Raw genomic sequence first — 16,013 nt, 5'->3', positions numbered from 1 at the left:
TTTTAGAGCTTGACAGCCAAATGCCACTATTCACATTCATTATATGTCAAAATCAATATGTCAAATGTTTCCTTTTGTGTTCCATGGAAGCAAAAAAAAACTGTAATCCCAGTACTAAATATCATTTTACATAGATAATGTTAGTCAGTGACTGTATCACACATAACTCATGTTAACATATATAGAATAATATAATGTCTTGTGGCTATAATTTTAAATGGTTTAAGCATTAATAGACTGTAGAGAGATCAACGAGGTATATATCATAAATACTCACTGTAACAGGTCCGGATCCATGAGAGCAGCAGACTGCAGTAGCTGCAGTATGTGTGAGGACTCTGAAGAGCTGCTCAGATCTACGTCCCTGCAGCTCTTTGCCGTCACCTTGGACAAACTGGAGCAGCTGAGAGCCAGTTCCAGAGCATCCATCCAACAGCGGCCTGGAGCAGCCGGAAAGAAATTTCACAATCAGCTACTTTAGGTTGCAGTCAGGTTCATACAAAATCTCAATTTAAATGCAAAATTCTTCTTTTGACTGAGGAACACTGTCAACAACTTATTTATGCATGCATGAAATCTGATATTTTCCCTACTATATGACCAATTCACAAATGCTTAGAAAAAACAACAGAAAAAAAATAAATGTATGAACACACTTGCTCACCATCAGATTCAGATGCTGCCCTGAAGATCAGGTAATTACTAGGCAAAGGTTGTGTGATGGAGCCTACCGTTTCTCCTTTAGGACCCTGACAATACAAGTAAAAGTACCAATCAATCTACTCATGTAAGCGCAACCAAAGAGCACAAAGTGTTTATGAGACACTGAAGTCTAACCTTCATGCCCCATATAGACTTGTCCAGCGGATGGTAGACTTTGAAGCAGAAACCATCTTTCTTCGAGGGTCTTTCGATGAGTTTGCAGGTGTTGAGAAGGATTGTCCCCACCCAGTGATCTGAACCAGGGGTCTTATATATCACAAGAATGCCAGGCCTCAGGACGCACCACAGTTTTGTCCAACTCTTCAGTGTCCCTCGAATCTGACAAAGAAAATCCCAGAAACCCATCTTAATGGTTGTTAGCTATTGGGAAATGACTGATTATGGTTACAATGAAAAACAATTAGGTTTGCCAATGGTGTTTATGGTACCTTAAGCCAGTTGGACATTATAACCACACTTGGATCCTTAAGGGCACTGAAGAGCTCTTTCGCAACCCTCTTCTTTTCCTGTCGATAATTCATTTTCTGAACCTGGGATGTAAATCAAGCATTATTGCATAACTATATGTGTGTTTTTAAAGAGATAGTCCACCCCAAAATTAAAATTGTCTATAATTTACTTAACCTGATGCCATCCCAAATGTGTATGACTTTCTTTTTTCTGCAGATTACAAACAGAGATTTTTAGAAAGAATATCTCAGCTCTGCGGGTCAATAGAATTCAAGTCAACAGGGTCAAAACTTTGAAGCTCAGAAATGCACAAAAAGGTAGCATAACAACAATCCATATAACTCCAGTGTTTAAATTAATGTCTTCAGAAATTATTTAAGTGTGGGTGAGAAACAGATAACCATTTAAATCTTATTATATTGGGTGAACTATCCCTTTAAAACATTAGCTAGGGGCACTGAAATATTGCAATATTGAATCTGAAATATTAATTGTCCTTATATTTGTCTAAATGTTATTACTTTTATTATCAGGTTAAGCTCTGAGACTTTTGCATCCCACAGTAGATTTGCAAGACTTGCAAAATGTCAAAATATAAGCCTTGCTAACCAGCAGAGGGCACTATACACTTATATAAAAGAGCCACAAAACAACAACACAATTTTTTTTCCTCTACTACTACAAGTGCCCATATACACACATTCTGTGCCATCCACCTGCCGGCTTGACATTGTTGTCCACAACCAAGAATAAGCATCTGTTTCGCAAAACTGGGTCAGGAACTCTGCCTGTAGTGGGAAGTACATCATACCTTAAGTGATTCTTTTCTTGCCAGCTTCTCCGTGGGTGAGGAAGACTCTTTCTCCACACCGATAAACATCCTGGATTCCGACTGAAGGAGAAAAGTGTAAACGATGATAAAAGTTTGCTTTAAAAACCAAGATATCTTACCCTTTCTTAACCTTGTTTAAGTAGACTTCATGTAAAATCAACATGACCGTATTTACTTTTTAAATACACGTTTACTTTTTAAATATTTGTCTTTTTAATCTTTCGGCAAAATAGAATAACTTGCTTTTCCTCTGAAACGACTATTCTTTTCATATGTAGTCACCAAGCCCTCTTATTTTACAACCCTCTCATCCAACCACATAATATTTTTCACAATCCAATCAATTCTTGATGGAATTGGATAAATTTAAGTCTCTGCATTTTGTTTCTCAGATTTCCTGTTTTATCCGGATACATGTCGCGTTACAGAAGTAAAATGGGTTGCAACGGCTGTTTCATTTTGACTTTGAAGTTCCAGCATAATAATAACATTACACTGCAAATGGAGCTCCGTCAAACAACACCTCTTTCACGCGAACTGCAAAAGGCACCAGGCTAAATGTAGTAGGTATGTTTGGTCAGCTGTGGGTGTCAGTTGAAGATCAGACCAGAGAATGGAGAAGACAGACATCCTCTCAGACCCAAATTAGCCTCCAACATACAAAAAATATGTTAAAAATGCTACCGTTATGCTAAAATCTTTTTTGCGGACATGATGTCATTCATAAATAATGCTTTAGATCCTGGGATAGTATAGTTTCATGTCTCCTATGTGCGAATGAATGACAGGCTTAAAGACCATTTCAAGGACTGTTTGTTGGTGATGTCAAGTGATGTCATTGTTCCATGAACATTTCCTGCTTGAGACTAGTTAGCAGAGATGGACCACATTTATTAAAATGTATGGGAGAAATTGGAACTCCCAATAGCAGCCTACGGTCAACCCGCCTTACAGGTTGCTATCACCTTTTAGGTACAGAAATCACATGTCTATCAACTCCTGAACACGCATGCGCATTAGCTAAACAAGACAGTATAATTGCGTTTTTAGCATAATCTGAGGTAAAGAAACACAATTTATTATACCAGTTGTGACAGAACAACACACCCTTCCCGTGGATCATCGTCACCCCGCCTGCTGTTATGGGGCTCACGTGATCCCAGTGAAGAGCCTCATCACCGCTACCTTTAATCACAGAGTGTGGTTTTTCTCGGGAGCCCGGTCTCTACCTGGTGGCGGCTTTACAGGTCCAGGAATGGAGAGGGGAGAGTTTGGTGCGAGTTAGATGCGTCGTGGGACCCGCACGGTGACAGGTGCTCCAACTCACGCCAGGGGTGCGGGTCCCACAACGCACCAGGTGAGTTAGATGTGTTTTGGGACCCACACCCCTGGCGTGAGTTGGAGCACCTGTTACGGTTGATGGGCCAGGATGCCAGGCCACTGTCCCGCTCAAGTGCTGAGGCCCAGGGAAGCCGGAATCCTCGAGTGAAGCCACACAGTGTTGTTCGATTTAACTGCTTGTTTGAAATATGTACTTTTATCGTAATCTTTACCAACCATTTTGGAGATTTCGATCTTTCCCCATTCAAGTAGATAGGAGCTGTAATTTCATGATGCCTGTTTACATAGAAAAAAAGCCGCCAAGTCTGCCCAAGAATGTTCCAAAAATGGCTGCCAAGTGGATTGACTTACCTTGTAAAAGAGATTTTGTTGAAAAGATCCACAAATAAATTTGGACCGTTGTCCATGCAGTGCAGTTGCTAAGGTGTTCGGAGTGGTTGTTAGCACATTGCTATTCAGTTGTAAACATTAAAGGCATCCGTCTGTATATGTACTGTACATAGGGCAACAGTTAAAAAAAAGCAGACTGGATCCGAAAACACACAGCTGATACCTAACTAGATCCCTGTATATTTTAGTTTTATGTCTCATATGAGCGAATGAATGACAGACTTTTACTGTATATTCGCTTATTAAAAACACATAATATGAGCATCTGCATTTAAAAGGGCCTGATACATGATGAAGTCTGATTTACTAAAAGCTTTCAGTGCATCAAAAACTGTTTTGACAGCAAAACGGATAAGAGAGACTGACTGGATGAGCCTTGACATGCATTAATTGCAGGTCATTTCACTTCCTCATTTGAAAAGGTCTAGTAATAGGTTCTTTAATCTTTGATTTAGCAGCATAGCTAGGCTGAAACAACAGATGTGTAATTAAAATGTACTTAAACAAGCAAGTACAGGGTATTTTCCTATCCATCTACATTATTATGCATCATCTTCCATGCAAGTAGTCAACCAGCACATTAACGCACCATGCTGCTGGGAGACCGGGCTGGGCTGACCTTGTCTCTCAGTAAGGGCAAACCGTTCTGCTCTGATTCATTACCTGCAGAACACACACATGAACATGCATGCGCACACACACCCACACGAGAACACAAACGACTCATTAATATCAAGAAGAATACACTTAATGATTTTAACTGCAAAGCGGAAAATGGATACATTTAATGCTACATAAAACAAAATTTTTGCTGATTGTGAAAAATTACATTAGTATATCAGAAAACATCAATACATAGTCAGTTAAAGACAACACAAAATCAAAACTGACTTTACTTTCTGAAGAAAAATATGTGTATCTTGCCTGTGTTGCTTTGTGGCTGCTAAGGTGTTCTGAGTAATTGTTAGCATGCTGCTAAGCGAATGTGAATTGAGTGGTTGTTAGTACATTGCTATGCTATGCTATCTACGTTGCTCAGCTGTTCCGAGTGGATGTTAGCATGTTGCTAAGTAGCTGCTATGGTGTATTGAGTGGTTGTTAGCACATTGTTAAGAGGTTCAGAAGATGTATTGAGTGGTTGTTAGCACATTTCTATGCGTTTGCTAAGCTGTTCCAAGTGGTTGTTCTGCCGAGTTCCAGATGAAGTCAGAGATGGGAATACCAGAGTTGAAAATTCCCACTTCCAACCTCAATCCATCTAGTCAATCACATAATGTTACACGTATAACGCACATTCCTACAGATGCTAGCTAGCTATTAGCTATTTAACGAGAAAAACAGTTGAAAACATATTTCTTCTGTATGTTCATACATTTCATGCAGTGAAAATACTCATTTTTATGTTTCACAAAACCTAGCTTCGCATTAAGGTGATTGGTTGCCACCATCTTGGAAATAACATCAAATAAATGTTCTTGCTGCAGGTTTGATTGATCTACTCGATTGCTTGGACTGAACCGGAGTTTCTTTCCTCCCCCTCCTGCTGCCTGCGTTGGTGTATGTTCACATCATTTTATATGGGTCGTGAGTACAAGCGGCAGCTGTTTACCACTCTAATTAGGTAGCAACCGAAGAAGACGTCACTGAGTTAAATGAAGCATTTAAGTTTGTCTCTTTGGATTTACCATGAAAACTTGCCATGCACAGAACAAAGTTGTGTTTGTCTCCCACAGATGCAATGAATGTGCAATGATGTTATGAATATAAGCATTTGTATGCTGTGAGCCCACGGATGCATTGCAAGAGATGTGAAGTATTTGAGCTGCTCTCTGAATGCGGTGTATTTGGACACAAGCAGGAAGGAGAAATGCATTATACCATAATAATTGCGATCATGAGCCTGCAAATTATACGTCATCACAAATGGTACACTTCTGCAATTTGGTACAATTGCGTTCATATCAGCAGCAAACTGTACCAGAGTTCACATGAACCGTATCTCAGACCACCTTTTCAAGCGGACTCAGATGTGTTTCCCAAGTGTGCACTCGAGTTAGAAAAAAAGCGTTCACATTATCCAAACGAACCAAACTTTGAAGTCATTTGACCCCGGGTGTGCACCAAAAGTGCTAGTGTGAAAGCACCCTTATTTTGATATGTCCTCACAAGTCAAATGTCCAACTTCGAGTGCTGTTCCTGTCATTACTTTCAAGGAGGTTTGAAAATCCAGAGTTGTCTGGAAAGCACCAATAACATGTTGCTATGCAGCTGCTAAGGTGTACTGAGTGATTGTTAGCACATTGGTAAGCGGTTGCAAAGGAGTACTGAGTGGCTGTTAGCATGCCTTACAAAAACCGAGAGTTCTGTGCTGCAAGCTTGCCACAAACGTGCTGCAAATTTGCCACTTATTATTTTCACATGAAAATGACCTTTGTGGCAAACTCTTCATTGACACCAAAGGTTTGCTTCATGTTAATTACTACTGGTAAAGAGCTGCAAACTTCTGACAAACATTTGCGGCAAATCGCAAGCTCATTTGCATGTGAAAAATAATGAATGGAGATTTGCGGCAAGTTTTTTTATAACTCTAGATTTTTCAGAGTTCTGATTGATTGTTAGCAGGTTACTATGCAGTTGTTAAGGTGTGACTGCTAAGTAGGGATGCACCGATACCTTTTATCTTCCGATCCGATTCCGATATCTGAAATCTCAATATTGGCCGACGCCGATCTGATACCAGTTTAGAATATCTATACTTCACAGAGTGATGTTAATTATATGTAAAGAAACCTTTAACTACACATTATTTCAATATAAATGTACAAACTATTAAGTAGAACATTACTGTTAACTAGTTTACTAGATACTAGTTTAATAGATGTTGCAGCAAAATTAACAGTAATTCCAGTCTAAGTGTTCAGTAGAAAAGAAGGCAGTTTTTTTTTTTTTGCAAAAAACATTCAATTTGTAACTGGACTTTAAAGGGTTAAGATCGCTTTTTTGTTCAATTTAGTTGTAAGACATCAGTTCACTTTACATACATAGTTAGTTTTTGGAACCCATTAAACTTAAATATTGTTATAATTTGTAAACAATAATAATAATAATAATAATAATAATAATAAAACAATACATTATTATTATTATTGACATAGAATTTTAAATACAACAGTAATATATTTCAACTGTGCATCTTTAACTTTAAAACCCTCTGGCTTTTATTTTGACATTCTGCACTCTCCAGGAAGTCCTGTATGTGTCTGCTTGTTAGCAACTTCACAGTAGTTTAATTCGCTTCTTCAAGTGGCTTTGAATAAAATGCACGAGCCATATGAACTACTTCAATTATGTTTTTATGGTTATTTTATTCCATTTTTGGAGCTTGACAGGAACGAACATGACTACCACACAGTATCGGATTTGGATCGTTTTTTCTGTGCAGCTGCTAAAGTGTATTGAGCTGTTGTAAGAAAGTGGCTATGTGGTTGCTAAGGTGTTCTGATTGGTTGTTAGCATGTTGCAATGCGGTAGCTAAGGTGTATTGAGTGGTTGTTAGCAAGTTGCTGTGTGGATGCTATGGCGTTTCACCCTAACAAAAATCGAGAGTTCATGGCATATTTGCCACAAACTTGCCACAAATTCACCACTGATAATTTTCACATGCAAATAAGCTTTGTGGCAAACTTGTGGCAAATTGTCCATTGTTGCCAAAGGCAGCGAATCAAAAGCTCATTTGTATGTAAAAATAATGAGCGGCAAAATTGCAAATTTTGGATTTGATTGAAGGGATGGCATTACTACCATGTTCTAGGTAGCTGCCAGAGTGTTGCTATTCGGTTTCTAGTTCTTAGTGGCTGTTAGCGTGTTGGTATGTTATTGCTAAGGTGTTCTAAATAGTTTCTTGGCGTTGGTAAGGTGTTATGGTTGGTTACTAGGTGGTTGTTGTGACTTTTTTGCCTATTTTGTATGCCTTAAGTATCTCTAATGATCCCATTGTCTAACATGTTTCACAAGAATTTGTATTCACAATGGATAAAAAGAACACTTTAGTAACCGCATAGCAATGCCCTGGCATTGTGTTGAGGAGTTTTGCATTGGCAAGCATAACTTGTGACTTTTCTGCTGTAATGAACTAGTGGTTTTGGCAGATCTCAGAATAGAATGGATACCTGGGCTAAGTGGGTACAGTTCATTGTCTCCTCCATAGGACAGGTTGCGGGTCAACACACGTGGGTCGATCTTTGGAGGAGAGGTGGCTGTGGGACAGAGAGAGAACCGCCTGCGGTACAAGTTCTCTTCTTTCATTGCATCAGCCAGTCTTTAACCCTGGAAGAGAAAAGAGGAATTTTAATATGGTAGCCTATTTAGCAGCATAAAAGAAAAAACTTATAAGAAAAAAACATTTTTTATATGCTTTATTAATAATTTTTCAGTTAAGGACATGGGATACGTTAAAAAAGGGAGGTTTTATCAGCTTTAGCTCACTTTTTTTGTTTTCAAGTGGGCAAGTACACACACGCCACACACACACACACACACACACACACACACACACACACACACATGTTGGGTTTCCATGTTTTATGGGGACTTCCATACACATAATGGTTTTTATACTGTACAAACTTTATATTATATCCCATAACCCTACTCCTAAACCTAACCCTCACAGAAAACTTTCTGCATTTTTACATTTTCAATAAAACATTGTTAGTATGATTTATAAGCTGTTTTCCTCATGGGGAAAGTGTCCCCACAACGTCAAAAATGTCATGTTTTCTATCCTTATGGGGAAATTTGGTCCCCACAAAGTGATAAATACATGCTCACACACACGCACGCACGCACGCGCGCACACACGCACGCACACACATTAATGGAAAACCCATTAATGCAGCAGTGTTATGCAGCTCTTGTCCTTAACAGAGGTAACATATAATGAGCAAGGGAAAGTGTATCTATGCCCACTTTGATGCAAACTGTTCCAGATTGCTTATGCAACATAAAAATTGATGCATTGGATAAAGCAGCTGACAGAACAAACAAAGCAATAGGAACGCAACAGCAGAACTGCATGCATTCTTTAATGAACTATTTGCATTCTTTATGTTAAAGTTTCAAATGTACAGTTTTAAAATTAAAGGTAACACTAATAAAATCAGGAAATCTAAGCAACATGGGTTTTAATGTGCAGAGCAAGTGAATCAAGTTTCCAGCATCATTCCCTCTTATGAAACAGAGCTAAAAATAGTCTTTCTGCTGCAGTGAAGGGTTGATGGGGGTGTGGGAGTTGCTGTCAATAAGGTGCACTGTTACAAAAAACCACTCTGCCTCCCCTTCTCTCACTAGAGTGCTGCAGGATACAGAAATCCCACCCTGCATGGACTAATCAGAGCCAGAGGCACAGCTGGAAGGCAGGAAATTAGGGATTCAATTGGCCAAGCATCTGCCTGCTGCTCGGTTTGTTCTGTTTACATGCCTTTTAGTGCCATTGTCCAATTACTGAGTGCATTTACATGCAGTCTTCCACCGATTATGGTTAATAAGCCGACATTTAAAAAATATATATTATTGAGGTAAGGTCATAAATGGTTTCAGAAAACAAATGATTGGCACACAGATTTTTCTGAGTTCACGCTACATGTAAACAACTATACTGATGCTCTTACAGGCTTTTCAATATGATATCAATATGTAAACGACTGTTTGCGGTTTCACAGTATTTTGATTATTCTGAGTTGTGGTAGTTATTAGCATAGTGGTGCCATGGAAACACATTCGATGAGTGTTTGTGTAATAGTCATTATTTGTGAATTGACGTTTGGTGACTCTAATGGTGCAGAAAATACACACTTCTCAATTGTTTCTCCTAGGTAGCAATACAATTTGTTGTAAAGCAAATGGAGAATTTTTATATAAATTTTTTTTCTTGTCATGTTCCTCAAACCATTCCCGAACAATGTGTGCAGTGTGGCAGGGCGCATTATCCTGCTAAAAGAGAGCACTGCTATCATGGATTACCATTGCCATGAAGCGGAGTACCTGGTCTGCAACAATGTTTAGGTAGGTGGCCCAGGGTTTCCAGCAGAACATTGCCCAGAGCATCACACTCCCTCCACTGGCTTGTCATCTTCCCAAAGAGCATCCTGGTGCCATCACTTCCTCAGGTAAACGGCATACACGTACACGGTTTTCCACATGATGTAAAAGAATAAGGGACTCATCGGACCAGGTGACCTTCTTCCACTGCTCCAAGGTCCAATTCTGATGCTTGCGAGCCCATTGTAGGCACTAACGACGGTAGACAGGGTCATCATGGGCACTCTGAGCAGTCTGCGGCTATGCAGCCCCATACACAGCAGGTGTAGGTGTATACACAGTGTGTTGTGACACATCATTAAAATATGCTGTGAATTGTGCCACCATTATTTTGAAATGTTTCAGTGTTGTTATGATGGTAGTGTCTCAATCCGGAAAAGCTGGTCACTATGGGACCATCAAAAGTCTGCTATTTAATTAAATGAATCTGTGATGAGTCTGTATTTGTCTCAGTTACAAATTTTTACAAGCACAAGTACAAGAGTACGGTATTGGACCAGATTCTGATACCAGTATCGATATTGGGACATACCTAGTTTGTAATTGTACTTTTATGGCACTTTTTTCATCATTTTTGGAGCTAAAACACCCCATTCCCATTCACTGTCAGGGAATGGAAAAGAACAGTCAGGACATTAATTGTAAAATATCTTCATTTCTGTTTCACAGATTTTTCATTTTGTAGTAAACCATTCCTTTAAATGAAAAATAAAACTAAAGTCACATGAGCTATGAAATATTAACTTTTGTGCAATTACATCTTCCTCTGTGTAGCTCTAACATTAAATAAAATCTTTCCCTGTGAACTTCTTTGTGTGAGGGATAAAGGCCTGACTGATGGACCATAGAGTGTTTCATGATCTCATAAAGCATTTCAAAATTTCATTTATTGGCATGACACTTTCTATATTCCAAAATAGCCATGTCCAATAATGAGTGTAATTTTAAATTTAACGAAATGCCACACTCAATTTTAGATTGAGATGAGCAGCCCATTAGTTGGAGCTAGAGTTTGAGAGATTCAGTAGTTTGATTTCTAATGAAAGTGCCAGGAAAATAATATACTGCTATAATTCATATAATAGCCTGCTCTTTCTCAAACAAGTGGTTCATTTCTTGTAATACCCTTGGTTCTAGCCAGACAAGTCTGAAGAGTAGTTTTATGTATACCCGATGCATATAACCATTGTTTAGATGTATCCAATGATAACTGGCAGCCATCGTGATGTTGATGAGAGTTTTTTGACCCTGCATGCTCCTGCACTATGACCCACTCCAGTAATATTTAAACAGAGTTGAGTAAATGAATAGTAGAAACACTAAACAAAAGAACCCTAAGAGCGATGCCAAGCCACCACTGGGCAGAGACTCCCTAGTGTCCTCCAGTGACCCGGCAAACTCTGATTTAAGCTCTGGCACCACAGAGCAGTTTCAAAACACTACCCACTGATCCCCACTATTTTACAAGTAAATAGCTCTTTCTCCTGGCAGCTGACATCTTTAAATGCTTCTTAACAAAGCAAGCACAGAGATTAAATCCAGAGAGGGGTTGACGCAGTTAGAACGTCTATGACAGCTGAATGGATCTCGGTTGAAAAGTGCAAGATGAAGTTATAGGGAGATCCTGGGAGGTCGTCTCACTACTGTAATTTTTAGTTTTGTTCCTTTTGGCATCGTAAGTTTGTAGGTATATTGTTATAGGGACATATTAAATCATTTATGAACATTTTTCATGATTTTACAATAGTAGCACTAACTGTAGAGGGTAAAAAAATATCAGTAATTTTAATGGAAAAGGAATGTAAAAATTCTCCAGTTAAAAAAGTTTATTGGTTAACAGTTTCCTTAACATAAGCAGACAAAAGTTATATATTTTTAAATGTATTTTTATTATATTTTTTAAATTTACAAATACTTGTAATTTTACAGTAAAGTGTTGTGAAGTTATATTTAAAAAGTATGATTTTACTGTGTTATTATTATTATATTATTTCTGTATTAAGTCCGTGCGAGACCCATCACATTTAGTAATATTTTATGTAGTTTAGTTAATGTTTATTGCATCATTTAAGTGCCACGTGTATTACCATTTTGTGCCAATAGAGGCACAGAAATTACACTTCACCAATAATGATAAGAATTGAGACATACACAAAAGTATTAAAATGAAATTAATAAAAATTTTGACATAAAATTTACTCAACTTATAAAAAATAATTATCAATTGATCATGTGTTTGATATTAGATCTGACCCTAGGGATAACTTCGGCTGAGTCCACACTGAACTGTGGATGTGGCCTTTGACATCTGTTAACCAAGTGGGCACGGTTATGGGCAGGCCAAAGCCAATAATCTAAAGATGGCCAAATATTGTATGATTAATCGGGCAGATATATTGGTCTATCACAAGTTGTAACTATATCGATGTATTTTTATGCAAATTTTGGGACTGCTACTGTAGCTGCCTCATTTGTAGCCTTAAAGGTAAGATTGACAACCAGAGTTTGAAATGGGTACTGCAGTCCAAATTCAAAATATTGGAGAGTTATCTGCCCCGCCCCAGACTCGAAGCTCATATGGGTTGCCAGAATGTTGACATGCAAATTAGCCAAAATAGCATCCATTTTAAAGGATTTCTGGGCTTTAAGCTGTCTCCATCTTCCAAAGGCATCTCCAATATTTATCCTTGTTTTACAATGCCTCTGGTCATGGTGGTTTTTAGGTCAGGTGGAATCTGTTATCTCTGATCCAGTTAGTTTGGTGGCTTCCATTGTTGCAGCACGTAGTGTTGTTTGTTCAAATCTGGCAACCCGGCTGTGTTGAAATACTATTGGTGAGTGGGCAGTGGGCGGGATCACATTGGCCAAAACATAAACAGAAATTCTGGCCCGGAATGGAATGGAAACTTTAAAGTAGAATTTAATGGCTGTAGCATTGTTATTGGAGAAGCCAGTATTTCAGTTTAGCATGTTTCCTAATTCTCTAATGACATATTATGGTCATTTTATGATTTAATAGAGTAAAAATATTACATATAGCACCATTAATCAAACCCATTTTAACCTCATATTGACACCAATCCAATATCCATTTTCTATGTGACATGATGCTGTTTGACAACCACCCAGTGTTTGGACGGACTTCACACCCAATGGGTCCAGCTAATCTCCACCCTTAATGGGGTTTTTATCCAACTTCTAGTACAAGACTTAAGGACTGGTCAGATGACCTATTTACTAATGTTGGCACTACAGCAGCAGACAGAGGCATGGCCAATCTCACGAGACAAGGTCTTTGACATGCATCGCATGGTGACCTAATTTCCATCAGTCATACAAGGCTTTAGCTGCATGAAGTGCAATCAAAGCTTCCACTCAAGCAGAAAGAAACACACGGGACTGTGTAGATTTAGAGCGAAACATAAATAAAGGATGAAGACTTCGAGATGAACAAACAGGTTTAGTGGTTAGTTAAATGGTGACCAAGCCCCTGCTTCAACATTAAAGTCAACATGAAATGAAAATTACATTAATAGTTAATCCAAAAATTACAATTATTTTACTATTTATCACCAATGTAATTCCCAAACTGAATGGTGTTCCTTTGTCTGTGGAACAGAATGACAGAATTGTTATTTTTATGTGAACTATTCCATTAATGTATGTTCCTGGATTTATTTGGCATGACTCATTGGTGCATGTTATTAAATTAAAAAATGCATGTCTTTGTAATATTTAAGTAAGTAATAACTTGGTCTGCCTCTGAAAAGAATTTTTCGGCCACGAAACCTTACTATTTCAATCCCTCGCCTCCAACCACCTGGCTCCATTCTGGAATTTAACACTCAGGTTTCCTGATCCAATCAATTCCAGATTGATAATATTAAGGCCTGCCTTACATTTTGTTTTTGTTGCTGAATATCCTGTTTTCACAGTTAAAAAAAAAAAAAGTGAATAGTGACAGGCTGTCAAGATGCAAAAAGCTAGTTATTGTGCAGGTTTGATGTCATTATGTTTGGTAACGAGACAAGCAAGAACCGATGAGGTTTGATATAACTGACGTCCAACCTGCAGCATAGATGCCATATTTTATTTTTCCACTCCTGGTGGAAGTTGATCAACGATCTCACTCAAGAGTGAATAACAACTAAAACTTTGGTCTGTTGGAACTTTGGTCTTCAGTCTGTATTGATTCAGAAGTCTTTACATCGATAACTATTACTGAGGTTGAATCATGTTTTTGTCTTTTTTGTCCTTAAAGTGACTAAATAATGAATTTTCATTTTTGGGCAAACTGTACCTTTAAGTTTGAGTTTAAAGCTGAGTCAAGGTTCTAAAGCCTTTTTAATGTCACCTAATGGAGACCAGGTTGGCATTTTCAGAGTCTCACATGGGAAAAGTCTAAAAACACTTGATCAGTGTCTTTAAATAGATTGACAGCATAGCCCCTGTGCTCTCAGCTCCACTAACGATGTGTTCTGCCTTGTGGGTTTCCATGACCAACAACAAGGTCAGTCAGGGTTAGCTTATACCGTCGTCCATAAGCTGGCAGTGCACAGTCCTACTTTCTTGTTGGAGAAGCAGAAATTATGGTTCCTTGAGAGATTTGATTGGGTGTTATTCAGGGACACAAGCACTAAAGGGACCAAGCAAATGTTGTTCTTGGAGGCCAGTGTAACCCTTATCGGCTGTGACTAACCTGTGACTAAAGGGTGTACAAAAATATACCTTTAAGAAGCCTGGAAACAAAGTCAGGTTTAATAACTAATAATATAATGTATATTAAACCAAAACAAAAAGCACAAGCTCAGGGTGGGCAGTAACATAACACAAAGCAGTCCTGCCCAAATACCTGCTCAAATACATCTACCATAATAAAATGGTATAGCATAAAATGTATTGGTTAACACATTTCTACACTATACTGTATAGTGCAACTTAAAAGGCAATGTGCAACACAAAAGGCAATATACCACATAGCCCTACTCTGAAACCAAGATTTGTGAAACCAGGCAACATTTTGAAACTAGGACTATTGTGGCCATAGGTGAGGCAGGGCTTTTGTCTTATGTGTTTTATTTATTCATCGGTGTGTGCTGCACAAGTTCCCAGCTAATGGTGGTATGTCTGTATCTCGCCGCTATTTTGAGCAGATTACTATGGTTGTGTCTTTCCAACATAAACCTACATCACACCCACCATTTCACACAGGCTTTAATGTGCCTTATGTAGGTCAAGACAAACAAATGGGATTTCAAGGACTTCCGTAAAAGGTCCCCCACCCTTCCACCACCCTAGCCTAATTTCTGTAGGGCTAAAAGTTTCTTGTGTGCTTTCTTTTTCTCCCAGAAATGATGGCTGATTTCGTATCCTTCCTGTTAGCATTCCTGTCAGTGTTCACTGCATTCAAGGGCAAACGTCTAGGTAATAAAGCCAAATACCATTACATTTACAGTAATGCTTGGACTTTGTTGAATATGAATTTCCCATTCAACTATGTCAACTTTGCAGACTTTTACTGTGGCTATCAAGATGATTATCCTTCCACACAATGCAATCAGTGCATTCCAAAATTTTACTGATAAGACACAAAATAACAAAAGAAACTGATATACAATTTCTACTAACACTTGTGGTGATTTTTTTTAGACCTTTGTTGACTTAAAGAAAATTTAACTTTTCAGTATTTCTGTTATTGTTCTATTATTCTCTATGGTACATTATTGGAGAACATAGGCCACAATGTGTTATGCATTTTTTAAATAGCCTGAAGAATAAAGACATAGAGTGAACCAAGGTGCATCATCCGCTAAGGATGGATGATATATTGAATATTTACAATGTATTCTCTATTATTTTGTTGGCGATACAAAATGAATATCACAATCATTTAATTGCACTTTTTCTTTGGCCATTAAGTTTCCTAATGACCAAGCCAATAGGCCAGTTCTGTGAGTATGAGAGTGCTAAAACAGAACAATTTTAATTGCAACTCAACTAATTTTAAACCTCAATAGTAAAAATACTGATATTGAGAGGAGGAGTTCATGGTGACGCGGTCCAGGGAGGTCTTACAGTATCGGGATTCCAGTGATCCAAAGGTTGCCCAGGCTGGGATTGAGGTCAGGACAGGGCGGAAGTGGAGGGCTACTGTGGCAGTGGACGACGCAGAGTCAAG

At 38.4% G+C, this 16,013-nt stretch overlaps 1 protein-coding gene across 4 annotated transcripts in view; it reads right to left on the bottom strand.

Moving 5' to 3' along the window:
• The window catches only part of LOC127637988 (oxysterol-binding protein-related protein 5-like), a 62,502-nt gene that overhangs the window by 14,712 nt on the left and 31,777 nt on the right, over window positions 1-16,013 (bottom strand). Inside the window, exons 2-9 of one of the 4 annotated variants that reach the window (XM_052119344.1) lie at window positions 7,906-8,062; window positions 4,326-4,399; window positions 1,985-2,065; window positions 1,348-1,383; window positions 1,152-1,253; window positions 838-1,041; window positions 665-749; window positions 278-440 (exon numbers count right to left, since the gene is read on the bottom strand). In XM_052119344.1, coding sequence (XP_051975304.1) covers window positions 278-440; window positions 665-749; window positions 838-1,041; window positions 1,152-1,253; window positions 1,348-1,383; window positions 1,985-2,065; window positions 4,326-4,399; window positions 7,906-8,041 — 881 coding nt within the window. In that variant the 5' untranslated portion in view covers window positions 8,042-8,062. The remainder of the gene's footprint in view (window positions 1-277; window positions 441-664; window positions 750-837; window positions 1,042-1,151; window positions 1,254-1,347; window positions 1,384-1,984; window positions 2,066-4,325; window positions 4,400-7,905; window positions 8,063-16,013) is intronic. The other 3 variants (XM_052119345.1, XM_052119346.1, XM_052119347.1) reach the window with 3 other exon arrangements.

Source organism: Xyrauchen texanus, chromosome 46 (assembly GCF_025860055.1).
Source record: "Xyrauchen texanus isolate HMW12.3.18 chromosome 46, RBS_HiC_50CHRs, whole genome shotgun sequence".
Lineage (NCBI taxonomy): Eukaryota > Metazoa > Chordata > Actinopteri > Cypriniformes > Catostomidae > Xyrauchen > Xyrauchen texanus.
This window is presented reverse-complemented; position numbering and strand designations above follow the sequence as displayed.